The sequence below is a fragment of the Brassica oleracea genome, chromosome C2, assembly GCF_000695525.1.
Source record: "Brassica oleracea var. oleracea cultivar TO1000 chromosome C2, BOL, whole genome shotgun sequence".
In the NCBI taxonomy this organism is placed as follows: domain Eukaryota; kingdom Viridiplantae; phylum Streptophyta; class Magnoliopsida; order Brassicales; family Brassicaceae; genus Brassica; species Brassica oleracea.
In genome coordinates, this window is record NC_027749.1 from 50968918 (window position 1) to 50983681 (window position 14764).

The 14764-nt window shown below is 36.9% G+C and overlaps 2 protein-coding genes across 3 annotated transcripts in view; both read right to left on the reverse strand.

Moving 5' to 3' along the window:
- Positions 1–2180: 2180 nt before the first annotated feature.
- On the reverse strand, positions 2181–3464 carry LOC106325815 (ethylene-responsive transcription factor ERF114-like). The gene is made up of 2 exons (XM_013763865.1): positions 3119–3464; positions 2181–2829 (listed from the first exon to the last, which is right to left on the reverse strand). The coding sequence occupies exons 1-2, from the start codon at positions 3351–3353 to the stop codon at positions 2306–2308; spliced, it is 759 nt and encodes a 252-aa protein (XP_013619319.1). The 5' UTR covers positions 3354–3464; the 3' UTR covers positions 2181–2305.
- A 7530-nt stretch (positions 3465–10994) lies between these two features.
- The window catches only part of LOC106327138 (protein BONZAI 1-like), a 4484-nt gene continuing 714 nt past the window's right edge, over positions 10995–14764 (reverse strand). For both annotated transcript variants that reach the window (XM_013765207.1, XM_013765206.1), the window contains 15 exons: positions 14636–14683; positions 14397–14545; positions 14260–14308; positions 14012–14068; positions 13685–13870; positions 13460–13594; positions 13317–13378; positions 13140–13233; positions 12955–13069; positions 12800–12876; positions 12572–12709; positions 11765–11929; positions 11579–11692; positions 11394–11490; positions 10995–11308 (listed from right to left, as the gene is read on the reverse strand). In XM_013765207.1, coding sequence (XP_013620661.1) covers positions 11211–11308; positions 11394–11490; positions 11579–11692; positions 11765–11929; positions 12572–12709; positions 12800–12876; positions 12955–13069; positions 13140–13233; positions 13317–13378; positions 13460–13594; positions 13685–13870; positions 14012–14068; positions 14260–14308; positions 14397–14545; positions 14636–14683 — 1584 coding nt within the window. In that variant the 3' untranslated portion in view covers positions 10995–11210. The remainder of the gene's footprint in view (positions 11309–11393; positions 11491–11578; positions 11693–11764; positions 11930–12571; positions 12710–12799; positions 12877–12954; positions 13070–13139; positions 13234–13316; positions 13379–13459; positions 13595–13684; positions 13871–14011; positions 14069–14259; positions 14309–14396; positions 14546–14635; positions 14684–14764) is intronic.

Genomic DNA, 14764 nt, shown 5'->3' on the forward strand with positions numbered 1-14764 from the left:
AGCAAAATCAATAAAAACTAGACTTTTTGAATAATAAAAGATTTGAATAGAATTTAAAAGTCTTTAAACCAATAACAATGGATTTTGAAAATATTTTAAAAATCCATAAACCAATAACAATGAATTCTTAAAATTTTATAATTCCTTAAGAATTTTTAAAATGTAAAATAAAAAAAATATTTATATATTTAAATTTATGGTACAGTATTTAAAGGTGAAATTAAATTTAGAGTTTAAGATGTGTTTAGGATGTGAGGTAATTAAGTATTGAGATTACTGATTAATAAATGTTATTTTGAAGATTTATAAGCACTATTTTCGTGATAAAATTAAAAATGATATTTGCTTAAAAAGTAACATTGTATGTATGCTATGTTTTTTTTCTTGAAACTTTTTTATGTATGTTATGTTGAAGAGGTATGACAACTTATTCGAATGCAATGCAAAAAAAAAGGAAGCTTTTATCTCCAATCAAAGGTTCATAGAGATAAAGAATGCTTAGAGGCTGCTTACCACAAGAAACCGGAAGGAATCACAACAAACGCCTGAACAAACTATAACAATGTAGTAAACAAATGTGTTAAGTGTCTTGATGTCTCTAAACCAGTTTTGGGCCTAAAAGTTTTTAAAAATTGAATGGAGAGATGTTGTACGGCCGCAAAGATTGAAATGAGTAACAAGGTTGGTGAGGCCGGCGGTTCGAACGGCACCGACTCACCGGCCCTTGTTAAAAAGTCTAAACCTGTTTTTATTTTATTGTATTGACTTTTCCTACTTCTTAGGTATGCTCGTTGAATTCTAGTCTGTCGACTTGAGATTTTCAAAGTGTCTATTTCATTTATTACCAACCAAAATCGCACGCAGATAAGACATTTGGTGTTTTGTCTTGCTAATTCTTTTGCATTATTCATTAGACAACTTGTGATAAAGTAGACAATTCAAAGTACTTGGTACAAAGTATCACATCAGAAGTTGAAAAATATTTTAATTAATATTCTATCAGTTTCAAATTAGATATTATTTTATATTTTTCATACAAATTAAAAATAAGTTTAATGTTTTATTTCATTCTTATTTTACTGTTAAAATTTCATAACATATGTTATTTTTAAAAAGTTTAATTAGAAGTAAAAGAGATAAATTAATAAAAAATGAATTTAAGTCATAAATTAACACTTATTTTGTAATTAAAAAATTATTTTACAATGACACTTAATTTAAACAAAAAAATATAAAAGATTAATAAATCCACTTATTACTAATTGATTTTAGGTTAAAAACTCATTTAACTTACTATGGTATCAGAGACATATCAACGCAATTTAACCGATCCAAATTGGCTCGACGATTTCTGTCCAAATATTCTAAAAATAAAATAATATATTAAATAGATAAATTAATCTATTTATTACCTATTGATTTTAGACTAGAATCGTATTTTATTTAATATTTTTATTTCATTACTTCTATTTTGGTCAAAAGATTCAAACACATGTCACTGTATATTTTTTAACTTTATATGGATAGTCAATTTGATAGAGTTCCACTATTGAATCAAGTGGTGTAAGACTTCGAAGTCCAGCTCAAGTGGATTTCATCATAAGACATTTCGTTGAGGGTCGAGACCGTCCAGCAAAGTTGTGACGGTGCCTATCACGCGTCTTAAGCCGATCATCGATCGTGAAAACTAATACAACCGAACAAAAATAAAACACAATTCTTTTTAGTAATTTGAAGTTTGCATGATGTTGATGAAGTTCACATGCATGTATTGTTGGGTGCCGAATCTTGTAATTCACACGAAAAATTAGTCGTTGATTTTGAAAAACTATTTCATGTCAACTCGTCATATTAGTACTTTTGCACTTAGCTTTGTTATTTTATGGTAATAATAACAGTTAACTAAAACGAAGTTTAAGCTTGGTTATACATATATAGGCTAATGGAATTATACTACATATATATGTAAGGAAATTTCGCAGATCAGATGACATTTTATCTCAGCATGACACTAGCTCAGTAGCTCTTGTGTTTGCACTTGTAGGGCGATAAAATGAGCTAAGATTTGGTATGCCTCTCTCATGTAATATGCAATTTATATGCGCTGAGATTGAACTGGTGAGTTTGTGTTCTGTCAGGACCAAAAGTGTTGTAGATAAGGGAACAAATTATATTTTATGAAATAGAAGTTACACTTTCAAGAATCTTTAACCAACAAAAATAAGAGTGCAAAACATGAAAAACATTCAAGAATCATAACATCTCTTCATGGGAAGTAACACAAATTAACCTCTTATATATCATTTCAATAACCCGAATGTGGAGAGGAAGAAGAATCTCCAAAACGCCAAAATCTAGCATAATCTTGCTCTTCTTGTTGCCTAGAAGAGCCACCAGACGACGAAGAAGTCGTTGCAGCAGTAGTAATAGTTGATAAACTATGATCATGAGACATTGAAACACCGTTGCCGCTACCATATCCACCACCCAAATTAAAACTTAGCATATCACTATTACTCCCATCTTGATAATACTGGTTATAGTATGGTATATTTTGCGTTTCGGTTTGATTAGAGGAGTAGCAACTAGAGTTTGATAGCTGATTGTTTATAACATTGCTTCCTAGCTGAACCCTTTCAGGGAAATTGAGCTTGGCTTTGCTTCCTTTGAACTTAAGAGCTGCTTCATCATAAGCTAAGGCTGCGGACTCAGCGGTTTCAAATGTCCCTAGCCACACACGTGCTGCCTTTTGCGGATCTCGAATCTCAGCTGCCCATTTTCCCCATGGCCTTTGCCTTACCCCTCTATAGTGTCTCGTCCTCAAGTTCCCTTAATATCAAGCACAACTATCAATATTGCACAGTACATATATATGCCTATTTAAATGTATATCATCACATATTGGTGCTGACTAATTCAAACATTTTCTAATAAGGTCATGCTATAACTACATCTCCAACAAATTATATCCAAATTAGCAAATCACATTTGATAATACCATAACTTTAAGTTACAAGCTGGATCTCCTATAAAAATATGAGATTTACATCTGCTAGATGTGAAATTTTAACTAAGTTTCCATACAATTTAACATAGACATTAGCATGTATATATCTACCTTGATCTTGATGAGTAGGAGCAACTGGTTGACTAGGGTCTGGTGGATTATACACAGAAGGACTATCGTGAGAGCTGCCTTGTTGGTTACCGATTACTTGAGACAAAGCCGAGACCATAACACGCATGTCGTGTTTAGATCGAGCCGAGTAGACAGGGAATAAGTTCTCATCTTCCTCGGTTCCTTCATTTTCCTCGCCTCCAAAGGGCATATTCCCATAGTATCGAGGATCCATTTTGCTAGATTTGATTTAAAGTCCGACAGAGGATTTAGAGTTTAGGGTTGTTCTTTGGACATCAAGACCAAGAAGGCGATGAAGAGAAGAAACTAGGTTAAAGTGAATGAAGAGAGAGTAAAGGCTTTTTGGAGTATGCAATATTCGGAGGTTTTTTTTTATAGAGGAAGTTGGTCTACGTGTGAACATGCGACCTTCAAACATTATAAGTTTAAGTTTGGTTTTCTCTTTTCTGTAGGTCTTTAATTATATATGTTTGATGTACTTAATTAGTGTTATTATTGTATAGTAATAAAAAACATGTTTGCATGTACGATTAGTACGGATCAATATATTGGGGCCTTGAATATGTATAATATGAGAATGTTTGTTAAACATTTCCTAATACGGAAAGTGCATTTGTATTTTAAATATCAGACGAAATACTACACGAGATGGAAGGATTAAACATGCAAAGTTTTATGAGAATAAAATAAAGAGAGGGGGAGATGCATGCATGTTCACGTTTTGTGTGATTATATTATCTCTGTAAAAGTGCATGTTAACACACTCATGGACTTGAGGAAAAGAGATATTATTATTTTCTGAATATTAATATAAAAATAAAAAAGAACTCGTGCTCGTAAGGATATAGTTGAAAGTTTAATGTTAACCGACAATTTCTTTTTCGTCAAATATCGACATACATTCTCTAAAAAGATGAAGATGATTTTTTAGGTTTATATGTTTGTTTTGTGGATGGAACGCGATAAGAAAAAAATGGCAATATGAGTTTGCGTACGTGTGAAGTGAATCTAATTTTTAATTAGGGTTTGACTATAAGTTTGCAACACAAAAGAAGTTTTAAGACCTCTGAATCCAATAAATGTGTACACACTCCTATCGACATAAACAAAATGGCACCTTTAAGTTTGGCAGCAGTGCAGAATCCGTGGTGAAAAATTAACATTTTGACAAGATCTTGTATTAATTTATATATATATACATATATATACATATACATATAAATAGTTAATTTAATTAATTTTTAACCTAAAACTAATCGGTGATAAATAAATTGGTATCCATCCTATCTAAAATGTTTTTAGAAATAATGCTATGACAAATTCATATGGACAATTCTCTCAAATATGTCTTTTTAAGTTTTTGTCACAAAAATAACATTCGAAAAAGAAAATGACCAAAATAGCTTTTTTTTATTTTAATTTTTTTTAATATTAATTTTTTATCTTTTAAAATCTGAAACCCTATCCTGAAAATCCCACCCCTTAACTCTAAATCCTAAGTCTAGATTAATTAACCATACGGTAAAAATGTATTTTTACTTTTTAATAAAATTTATTTTGGTCATTTTCTTCATTGAGAGCTATTTTTGTGAAGATAAACCAAAAAGGACTATGCTAGGAATTTCTCAATTCATATCAGGGTATGACTGGTTCAAATGAAGCGGCTACGGTTGCGGTTGCGGGAGTTTGCGGATGCAGATGGTTGCGGTTTCTAGCGGTTTTAAGAGATTTGTACGACTGGTTCGGCAGTTAAAAATTGGTGCGTTTTCGGAATACTTATGACTGGTTAACTACCAAATGCTGTAGTGACTAAATAATAAATTAACAATATTTACATTTTATATAATTATAAAAATATCAAAAATCATAATATTATAATAAATATAAAAATTATATTTAGAAAGTTATAGTTTTAAATTTTAAAAAATTATAGAAAATATTTTTATTTTAAAATTTTATAATATTAATTAATATATAATAGATATATTTTAGTATTTTCATAATTCCTATTTAAAAATTTTATTGAATATTTTTATTTTGTATTTCTATTGTTTTTTTTTAAAAGAAAAAAATTATTCCCCCGCAACGCAAACGCTAGCTGGAATAGCTTTTGAATTTCTGAGGTTTGGAGCTGTTTGAAGCGGTTTAGAACGGTTTGAGTGATTGTTGCAAAACGTTAACAACCGTTACTAACCGCAAAAGCTGCGTTTGCGGGTGGTAGCTGGGAAACTAGTCATACCCCCTGATATGTTAATATCTAATATGGTTTGCTAGTAAACAATGAAAACAACGTTAAAAGCAATCAAGAAAATCGCAAGACGGTCTGAGTTTTTGTCCTATAAACCGTAATTAAAAATCGTAAAATCAGGCTTTCATACTTAATCATATTTAAATTACCACGTAAATAAGAGGATATTTAGTCAAAAAAAAAGAGAGGATATTTCCGAATAAATCTTAATTCTAAATAAGCTGTATGATGAACAAAAAGCTACACTGTTACATTGTATCATTCTTCTAGTTGATGGTGTGTGGGGGTTTGTGTACACGTTTCAGCTTTCGAATGGAAATTTTTGTATATGTTATGAGACTGCCTATCTTTATATATTGTTGTATAAAAAAGTTCTATATTTTTGATTAACTATTGACAAAAAAGGTCAACAGCTAAGTAAGTTGACAGGTAAAAAGAGCAATGCGTCATGTGGGATAATAGTGTAAGGCTTGTAAATGCAATCCAGCCACTTTGACTCGCAAAGATGTGTCTTTGTGCATTGTGTCTGTGTGTAGGTGTTAGGTTCAACTACCACTTCCCTAACCGACGGTTAATGTAATGTTTATGATCAAATTTATAACAATTAAAGCATTTTACTGTTGAATATCTTTAATTAAAGCCTCACTGTATCTCCATTAATAAACTTATGGCTTTTTAGACGAGAGTTTATAACACAAATAGGCAGTTGTCGTCTTTTTATTACATGAAAGAACCGTTATTACTACCAACATACTTTATTCTGATTAAAATATTCTTTATCCTCAGTAAAGGCAAATCAGACATGGGCATATTGGTAATAGACCAAAATGATCTGGTTACACTGGTTTGTGAATTCGAATTTCGAAATGGGGTGAAGCTGATTGGTGGATTTTATTGGGTTTGTGCGGTTTGGTTTATTTTACTTTGTTGGACCCGTAAAAAGGTTAAACTGTAAACTTCCTAATTCCCCTAATTGGTAGACCTAATTTCTACTTTTACCAGCAACGAACAACGTAGGAGTGACGGTGGCGGTGACGACTAAGCGAAAGAGAGCGGGCAAAGCCATCGGCGAAGGTGAGTTAGAATCTAGGGTTAATGGCGTTTCGTAAAGCTTTTGGAGTAACCCCTGGCAAATTTATTCGATTGTCTCAGGGGCGGCTCCGACGGAGGATGGGGCGGTTAATGATAAATGGATAAAACCTTAAGCGAAAGCTAGAAGGCGCTGATGTGAAGGTGGAGTAGTGACGCTGCATAGACGGGGAGAACATATAACTTTGAAATCTGATATTTCCTAGATTTAAATACTTGTCCATGTGTACAGATTAGGAAGGGGGTATGAGTCGAAACTTTATAATGTACACATGGACAATATGTGATAAAAAATGTAGTGGGCAGCGAAGTAAAAGTTGGTGATTATCCCTAATCTGCGATTTGATTAAAGTTTGTGGGCTGGCATGAAAGCCAATACATGTTAAAAGTTATTACATGTTAAAATGCTCCCAAAAAGAGCCAACAAAAAAAGGGTGATGGTCGGTGAATTCGGTATCCAGAAGAGAAGACCTGTGGATATAGGATTCACCGCTTTCAGATTGGGACAACGCAGTTGGTCCTGTTGTGATCAGTGCTGCCGCATCGGCCGCATTTGTTAGGGACAAGTTTTTTTTTCTTTGGTGGCTGGCATACAAATGGATTAGAGGTGTTGATAAAGAGAGGCAAAAGCATATGTATAACATTTGTGAGTATGGAAAATTTACCGGAATCTCGCCAGTTGATGTTACACGCTTGTCCTTTGGCCGGCCAGATGGTCGTCGAGTCTGAGGTGGGAACATGGGGACAGAAGTTATGGTTTCTGGAATGGGAAAAGTCTCCAATGGGGGCGTCGGGGTAGATGACACCAGTGTATGTGTCAATCTATGTCTGAGTTCTATAGCAATCATCAAAAAATTGAATATAGGGGAGACCTATGGAGTCAGCAGCTAAGAGAGCGTGGACGCAAGGGATTTTGAGCTTCTGGAAGACATGGCAGGTACATACTTTTTTTTCTAAGGAGACAGTGTTGGCTTGGCCGAAAAGGCCCCTTATTTGATAGCTCCAAGTGGTGATGTTTGCTATCTTGCTGCCTTTGGTGAGCCTGATATGTGTATGCATAACCTTCTCCACCTCTGGTGTTACAAATCCCCGACACTTGGCTGATTTGGTCCTTCTAGCAGAAAACCAGCGAGTCAACATGCGTTGGATAAACATGAATAACTCAATTATGGGTGAAGACCTTGATTTGGTAAGAGCATTGTTCAGCTGCTCTGCGGTGTTGCTGGTGAACATGTTATAACGATCCCCAAGGAAGTAAGTCCTAGACCACTTAGAAGTCCCAATCCCTTCAAGGTAGTTGGCGCATTCCCTATTAAGTTTCCTGATTTTTGCGAAACTGAGATCGAAATCTTTGCGGCGCTAAGAGAATGCAGCCTCACACACCATTTTCGCTAGACCTTTGTTTTTGTATCGTGAGACAACGTTACACATTAAGTGGACTATGCATGCTCCATGATGTGCTGTTGGGAAGACAACACGCTTGGCTTTGATGATAGAAGAGTGACGGTCTGAGATAATGGTGAGGGTATTTGAGTCAGCAATGATCCTTTCAAGCTTGGTGAGAAACCAGGTCTAGGCATGCTCAATTTCACCATCAACGACAGCGAAAGCCAGAGGGAACACTTGGAAGTTTACGTCTTGGCCACTGGTAGTGAGCAGGACCCCCTTGTATTTTCTAGAAAGGTGTGTACCATCAGTAATGAGGACCTTGCGTAGGCGGCGCAACCTCTGTATTGAAGCACCAAAAGCTAGGAACCCATAGAGGAAACATATGTTACCTTCTATGTCAAGCTCGGTTTCGATTGCAGTAACCGTGCCTGGGTTGGTAGCTTTGAACCTCTCAAAATAGGAGGCGAGGTTGAGGAATGAATCCTCAGCGTTTCCCACAGTATTGTCTACAGCTTGCTCTTTGGCCCTGTGGCATTTCATGTAGGATGCGCTGATGCGAAGGTCTTCCAATAACATCTGCTGAAGCTGTAGTGATTTAGGTTCGTTGGTGGGTTCGCTGTAGCGAGAGCGGTAGACATGTGCAAGGACTTTGGATGTGGCCTTCTTCCTGTATAGGTTGCATGTAACGATGGTGCAGGAGTGAAGAAGCTGGGCCTTCTTGATGGTGTAGTAACCACAGTTGGTAAGCTCTTTTGCTAGTATGCGCCAATCGCATCTAGTATCATGGCAACTAAGCACAAAGGAATGCCTAGTGGTTCGGGTTTGCCTGAAGTAGAACTGCTCCTTGATTGCGTAGATAGCAAGCGCAATTTGACAATCATGCTTGGTTGCATACAGTTTCGCCACAAATGGTTCCTCGTTGTTATCTTCCCAAAGCAAGTGGGGCACATCCACAGCTTTGTAGGAAAGGTCGTCGAAGAGTGGTGGAACGTCAAATTCCTCATCACTGATCTCTGACAGTGGCCTGGTCTCGTACCCAGGCAGAGTCGAAGGGGGGACTTTCGACAAGATGTTAGAACGGGAAGGTGGTGTACGCGTGGACATTGAAGAGTGTACATGTGGATTACTGGGCTGATGTACACCTGTGGGGAACGTCGTAGGGTGTCCATGTGGATTAGGACGTTGATGTACTCCAGCTGATGATGCCGTAGACTGTCCATGTGGATACTTCCGATGACGTACGCTGGTCGAGGGAACTGATTGAGGTGTGCGAGTGTCCATCGGATTGGGGTATACATGGGGAAAACTGTGATGGTGTGAGGTACGATCTTCAGGATCAGGCTTCCATTTGGTTGGTTGGTTGTTCTCCAGAGGGCAAGACAGTGTGATCGAAAGCATCACCAGTAGTGTAATGAATAATGTGTGGAGCAGTTTTGGGAACATCGATGCCAGCCATCACCTGTTCCGCATCAGATCCGCCAAGATGTTTCTCAATCAAAGGGTCCCAAAAGTCGTGGTCATACCCGCGTGGTTGAACATCTTCAAAACTGGGAGGAAGAGAACTCTCGGGACCGTTATCCTCTTCCTCATCCGCTTCGGTCTTCCAACTGTCGGAGATGTCGTCGGAGTCTTCTTTGAACATATCTTCTAGCATCTCGTCGCTTCAAAGAACCGTTTCATCGATAAGTGAGAAACGGCGGATCTTAGAAGGAGCTGAGTAAGGGCTGCCTCCAAAAAAGTCATCGTCAGGGAAAAGGGAAAATCCGGGGATTTTGGACGCGACGGTAGAAGGCGGGGGGACATACCAGATGCATGGAGACGGGGACCAGAAAAACGGTTTAGGAGATGGTGGGTTTTGGTGATAGGCTGGTTGGGAGTACTGAAGGGGAAAAGATTTTCAGCTACTTGGCTCGCATTGATTGGATCCGGCTGATGGTTGAAGGTGACAAACATATTCATTCTCTTGTGTAACTCGAAATGACGGTAGAAGTAAGAGACAGACCCATCGTGTGTGAGCATGACCGGTGGGGATGAGATTCCGGTAGCCAGTTCTTTAGTGTTCGGAGGCCAGTAGCTCAAAGATGCTGATGGGCGGGCTTGGGTGTTAGCAAAGAACTCCGTGAACACGTTGTTTTGCAGTTCTAGCAACATCATGGTTGGACAAAGCGTCACGATCCTCGACATTTGTGTTTGTCGATTGAGAAGTTCCAGCTGCCGTCGTCGGAGGTCTGCCATTCTCCAGCAATGACCATACAGTGGTTTGCCATGGTAGTTGTCTGCAAAAGGTTAAGTGAACATTTAGTTAATTGGTGTTAACGTGAAAGACAAAGACAAAACTAAGGTTAATTAGGTTACAAACCATAGCCTATTATCCAAATAATCAGGTTTTGAATCCGAAGTAAATTATCTTGTTAACTTTCTGGGTAATGAGGAATCAAGGTGTAAAGTCGCCGACGAGGATAGGATGAGAGAAGATGGTGAACTTTCTGAATTGATCTCGGTCGTCGGAAGGAAGAAGTTGATCTAACAGTGGATGTTGAAAGTAAGCTATGTGTCTTGTCTAGATCTACAATATTACATCTCAGCCTTTGGCAAATATGAGGAGATCAACGGCTAGGGGTAAATCATACCAGAAGAGACATTAGGAAGAAGCTTTGTACTTGCCCGACAATGAAAAAGGGAAAAAGTTAGTTAGGAATGTAACTAGATCCAAGGCTTGTTGTTGGGTAAAGTGTGTGTGTATGACAATATGTCCTACTGTGTAAATAAAGATAGAGAAAATGTCTTAGAGTGTAAATCTTTCTTTAGACAATAGTCTTTGTATGTGTGAAAACGTAAAGCAGTATACTAATACACCTAACCATTTTACTCTAAACCCAAATTCGAGCCTGGCCCGAAAAACGGAAACCGAATTAACAAAATACTTGATCGGGTTTTGTATTCAACAAATTTGGATACAAAAACCCGATCGGATTTTGTATTCAACAAATTTGGATACAAAAACCCGATCGGATATATCCGAAACCCTATGCACTACCTGAAAGCATCTGAACATATATATACCATAACTTAAACCTACATATCTCATCTTCCATCCTCAATATTTATGATTTCAAAGCGAATCCGAAAGATATAATTCAAAATAATCAAACTAGACACCAGAAAAAGCTTACTAGTTACTACAAAGAAAGATGCACACATGAGATGTATTCCCAGTTGCTTCATCCGAAACTTTTTACATCCAAGATTCCGAAAAGAAAAAGAAACACATAAACATGAAATAGAAAAAAGCCAATGTAAGTATATATGACTATGTACACTTCTTTGGCAAAACATTTACATCATTCACGGAGGACCTGGCTTCATGTTACGGATTCTCATATACGTCAGAAACTGTGAAGGCAGTTCTGCAAGAAGCGCTTGTACTACAGAGATCTCTCCATCTGCATCACAACACAACACACTCATTAAAACCCACCAACTCAAGAACTAACACGGTTAAATTTCAAGAATCAAACAAAAACTCACGTTGCACATCTCGTAATGCCACAAACTGAACGATATCTCGTGAAGCTAATCTCCCTGTCGAGCTCTCCAACCTGTCTCCTCTATCAGCATCTAGTATCTAAACAACCCCACCAAACACAGAAACACACAGTTTACACAAAAAGATCATATATAGTTGTAAGAATCTTTCAAGTATCTTTTCGTACCTCCATCTCTTTAAAATCAGCTCCTCCAACTCCTACAATGAGGATTGATAGCGGCAAATCCGATGCACTGACTAACGCGTCTTTTGTTTCTTGAAGATCTGTTATAACACCATCCTGCAACAAGGTTTTTATGTTGTTTAGTGTTGTTATGTATGCTATTTGATGTTATTTATTATGTATACTCACTGTGATGACTAGTAAGACGTAGTATCTCCGGGAGCCTTGAGCTAGAGACTGGCTAGCTATCATCGCAGCGGATTTTATGACCGGACCAAAAAGAGTAGGTCCTGCTAGAGAGACGTTGAAGAGGGCACTTGTGTATGAAGTCAAGATTCCTTGAATCCCATCCACCTGAGAGATATATAGAGAAAGAAAACAAATGATATGTGAATATGAATACATCAAAGTTTTAGTTAGGCCAGGGTGTTCGAAAACCGGTTTTCGGTTTGGTTTGGTTCCTTCGGTCTTAGGTTCTAGATATATAGAAACCGTTCGGTTATCTATGAAATCCGGTTCAAAATAGTTCAGTTCATTTGGTTTTCGGTTCAGGTAACACTTGTAAGAATGATTAGCCGATAAAGTTTTAGTTCTGTTCCATTTCAGTTCCGGGTTGGTTCCGATTTTAGAAAATTCAGGTAAAATTCAGTTTTTTTCGGATTAAGTATTAGATAATTCGGATAAATTTAAATATTTCAAATAAAATCTATTTGGGTAATTTAGTTCTTTCGGACAATTTAGAATAATTTAAAATATTATAGATGAAAGATATTCGGATATTTCAGATTTTTGGGTGTTTCGGCTTACCCGAAGTATTTTAAAAATATTTGGTAGTTTTAACACTAAATTTATTTAATATTTTAAGTTTTTCTTTTTAGATCAACTAATATTTTAAGTATATAAAATGTATTTTAGATATTCGGATACCATTCGGTTTGGTTTATATCCCCATGCCTAGTTCTAATACTAAAGAGACGCCCATTGAGTTTGTTTTACCTCACAGTATGAGCTGCTTCCGTTGAGGTTAAAGCAATGTGAAACTGGACTATCTATTGGACGAGCTCCAAATCCCCAGGCAGGGAAGCGTTTATCCGAGTCATAAAACTGCAACACTTCTCCCAGTTCCACTATAGCCTAAGTAAAAAAAAAAAAGAAGAGACATGATCAGTTTTTAGTCACAGTCACTGCTTAATTAATAAAATGGAATAAACACTGAATCCTCACTCTCTGGTAAGCATTTAATTGTCCTGAAGGATCAACGTAGTGCAGAGAATCAGGAAGGCGAGGGTTGCCATTTGAAGCTGAAAGACGATAGAAAAGTTTAAGGCGATGGAGGTAACAAAACTAAGAACAACATTACATATTCAATCAACATCTACCTGTGAAATCGATTGCTACCATGAAGCTTAGTTCAAACCCTGATGCCAAGTATTCAAGGAATGTGTGCTGGACAGTCTCTGTGAACTTCTCCACATAAAGCTGGCTCTTTAATACCTAAAGTAAAGAGAAAAGTAAATCAGATAACTTACATGAGAAGGCAATAACAAGTACTAATGGTTCATACCTTGTTTTGTCCAGCAGCTGTACGCAGAGATAAATTGATTCCTTGGCCAGCCAAATGGAGTTTCTCCAAGTCTGCAAGCGATTTTTGAACTTTTCTGGCCACACAAAGTAGATGAGTAGTTATGTCAGCTAACAGCTTCTCTAATAAGTCATGAGATAGACTGAGCTCTAAGGTTACCCGATCAGACTGTGTTTGCCATTGGAATTGAAGTCTGAGCACTCTATTATCAGTGGACTGTCCTGTATGATTATAAAAGAACATTTTAAGACATCTTTTTGCATCTCAGATAGAGAAACATACTTTCATGTTCGTTCATGTACCTTACTACCGACTTGTTGAACACTTAGGAAGAGTGGTTTCCAAATAGGGTTAAGATTGTTCTTCATGACTTCAGTTTTTGACACTGGGATTGGAGTTCCGTGCTCCACAATCTTTGATACCACCAAAAACGGATCCTAATGGTGAGCAAAAGAGAAACAAAGAGTTAGCTTTATGTTTTTAATAAGTAAAAAGGCAAAGAGAAGAAATAAATACACAAAACTTACACTTTTTGAGAAAAGATCTTTAGATTCCAAACTCGAACACCTGAATACTATCTCTGTCGTAATCTTAGAAGCAAGGCACTCCTCAGCATGGATGATAAGCTTTCCATGGTGAGGCTGAGACCGCGCGGCAAAGCCTTCTTTACGCTTTAGCTCTAATGTAATCGTCCTAGTTGATTTTGTGACTATCTGCGTGGTCAAAGAGTATAAATGAAACTAGCTTTTCCTCTCTCTCTTAAAAGAAAACAAAAGTCTACATATATTGCAATTGCCAATATTCAGTTTAGTAAAATCAGAAAAAAGGATAGCATTTAAGCCAGTTGATGATACCTCAGACAATGCACATGTTGCCTCACCGAGAAACTGCTGATCATCAAGCTTAAGCATCTGAAAAAAAAATGTAAAATCTTCAGTAGTAAGCACACATGCTTTAATGAAAGTAGGTTGAGACAAGCATGTGGGTGCTTGTGCCCCACTTTTAAAGCGACAACACACCCACACACATGCTATATAACATTTGATAAGAAAAGAGTACTTTGGATCAAAATGAAGATGGAGGGATAAGAGTAGCAGGTTACCTCCTCTCTTGAGTTTTGATACTGAGTGTCAACATCATACAGACGAAACCTGTGTACACAACAGCCAACAGAACAAGTCATATACTTTCAGGTAAAGGTAACTCTTTCCTCAGTTACATATGAGATCAGAAGCTTACAACAACGTCTGCACAGTCTCGAAATGGTAAGCGAGTGTAAACTTCTTAATCCATTTAGGAGCTAAAGAGTTTAAAACAACTTCAGTGCGGAACACTTCGGAGAGTGTCTCGTCTTTTTCCTTCTTATAGACAACCACCATAGGATCACTCTGCATAAAGAAAGGTCACAACTTTCAGAAGAATGCAGGCAACTTTGTCTCAAGTTAAACAAAAGATCCAATTTTGACATGAGAACAAACCTTGGAGAGCACGTCACGGTCTCGCAAATTAGTAGCAGAAAAAGATAGCTGCCAGAAAAAGACAAAAAAAAAAAAACATTATCAAACAAAGACATATAAACCCTCGGATACCAAAAAAAAAAAAAAAGG

Bases quoted from the DNA above. Each gene is read 5' to 3' on its own strand.
- LOC106325815 (XM_013763865.1), bottom strand. From the start codon at position 3,353: ATGGATCCTCGATACTATGGGAATATGCCCTTTGGAGGCGAGGAAAAT. The intron at 2,830-3,118 runs GTAGATATATAC...CTTGATATTAAG, and splicing joins TCCTACTCATCAAGATCAAG to GGAACTTGAGGACGAGACAC.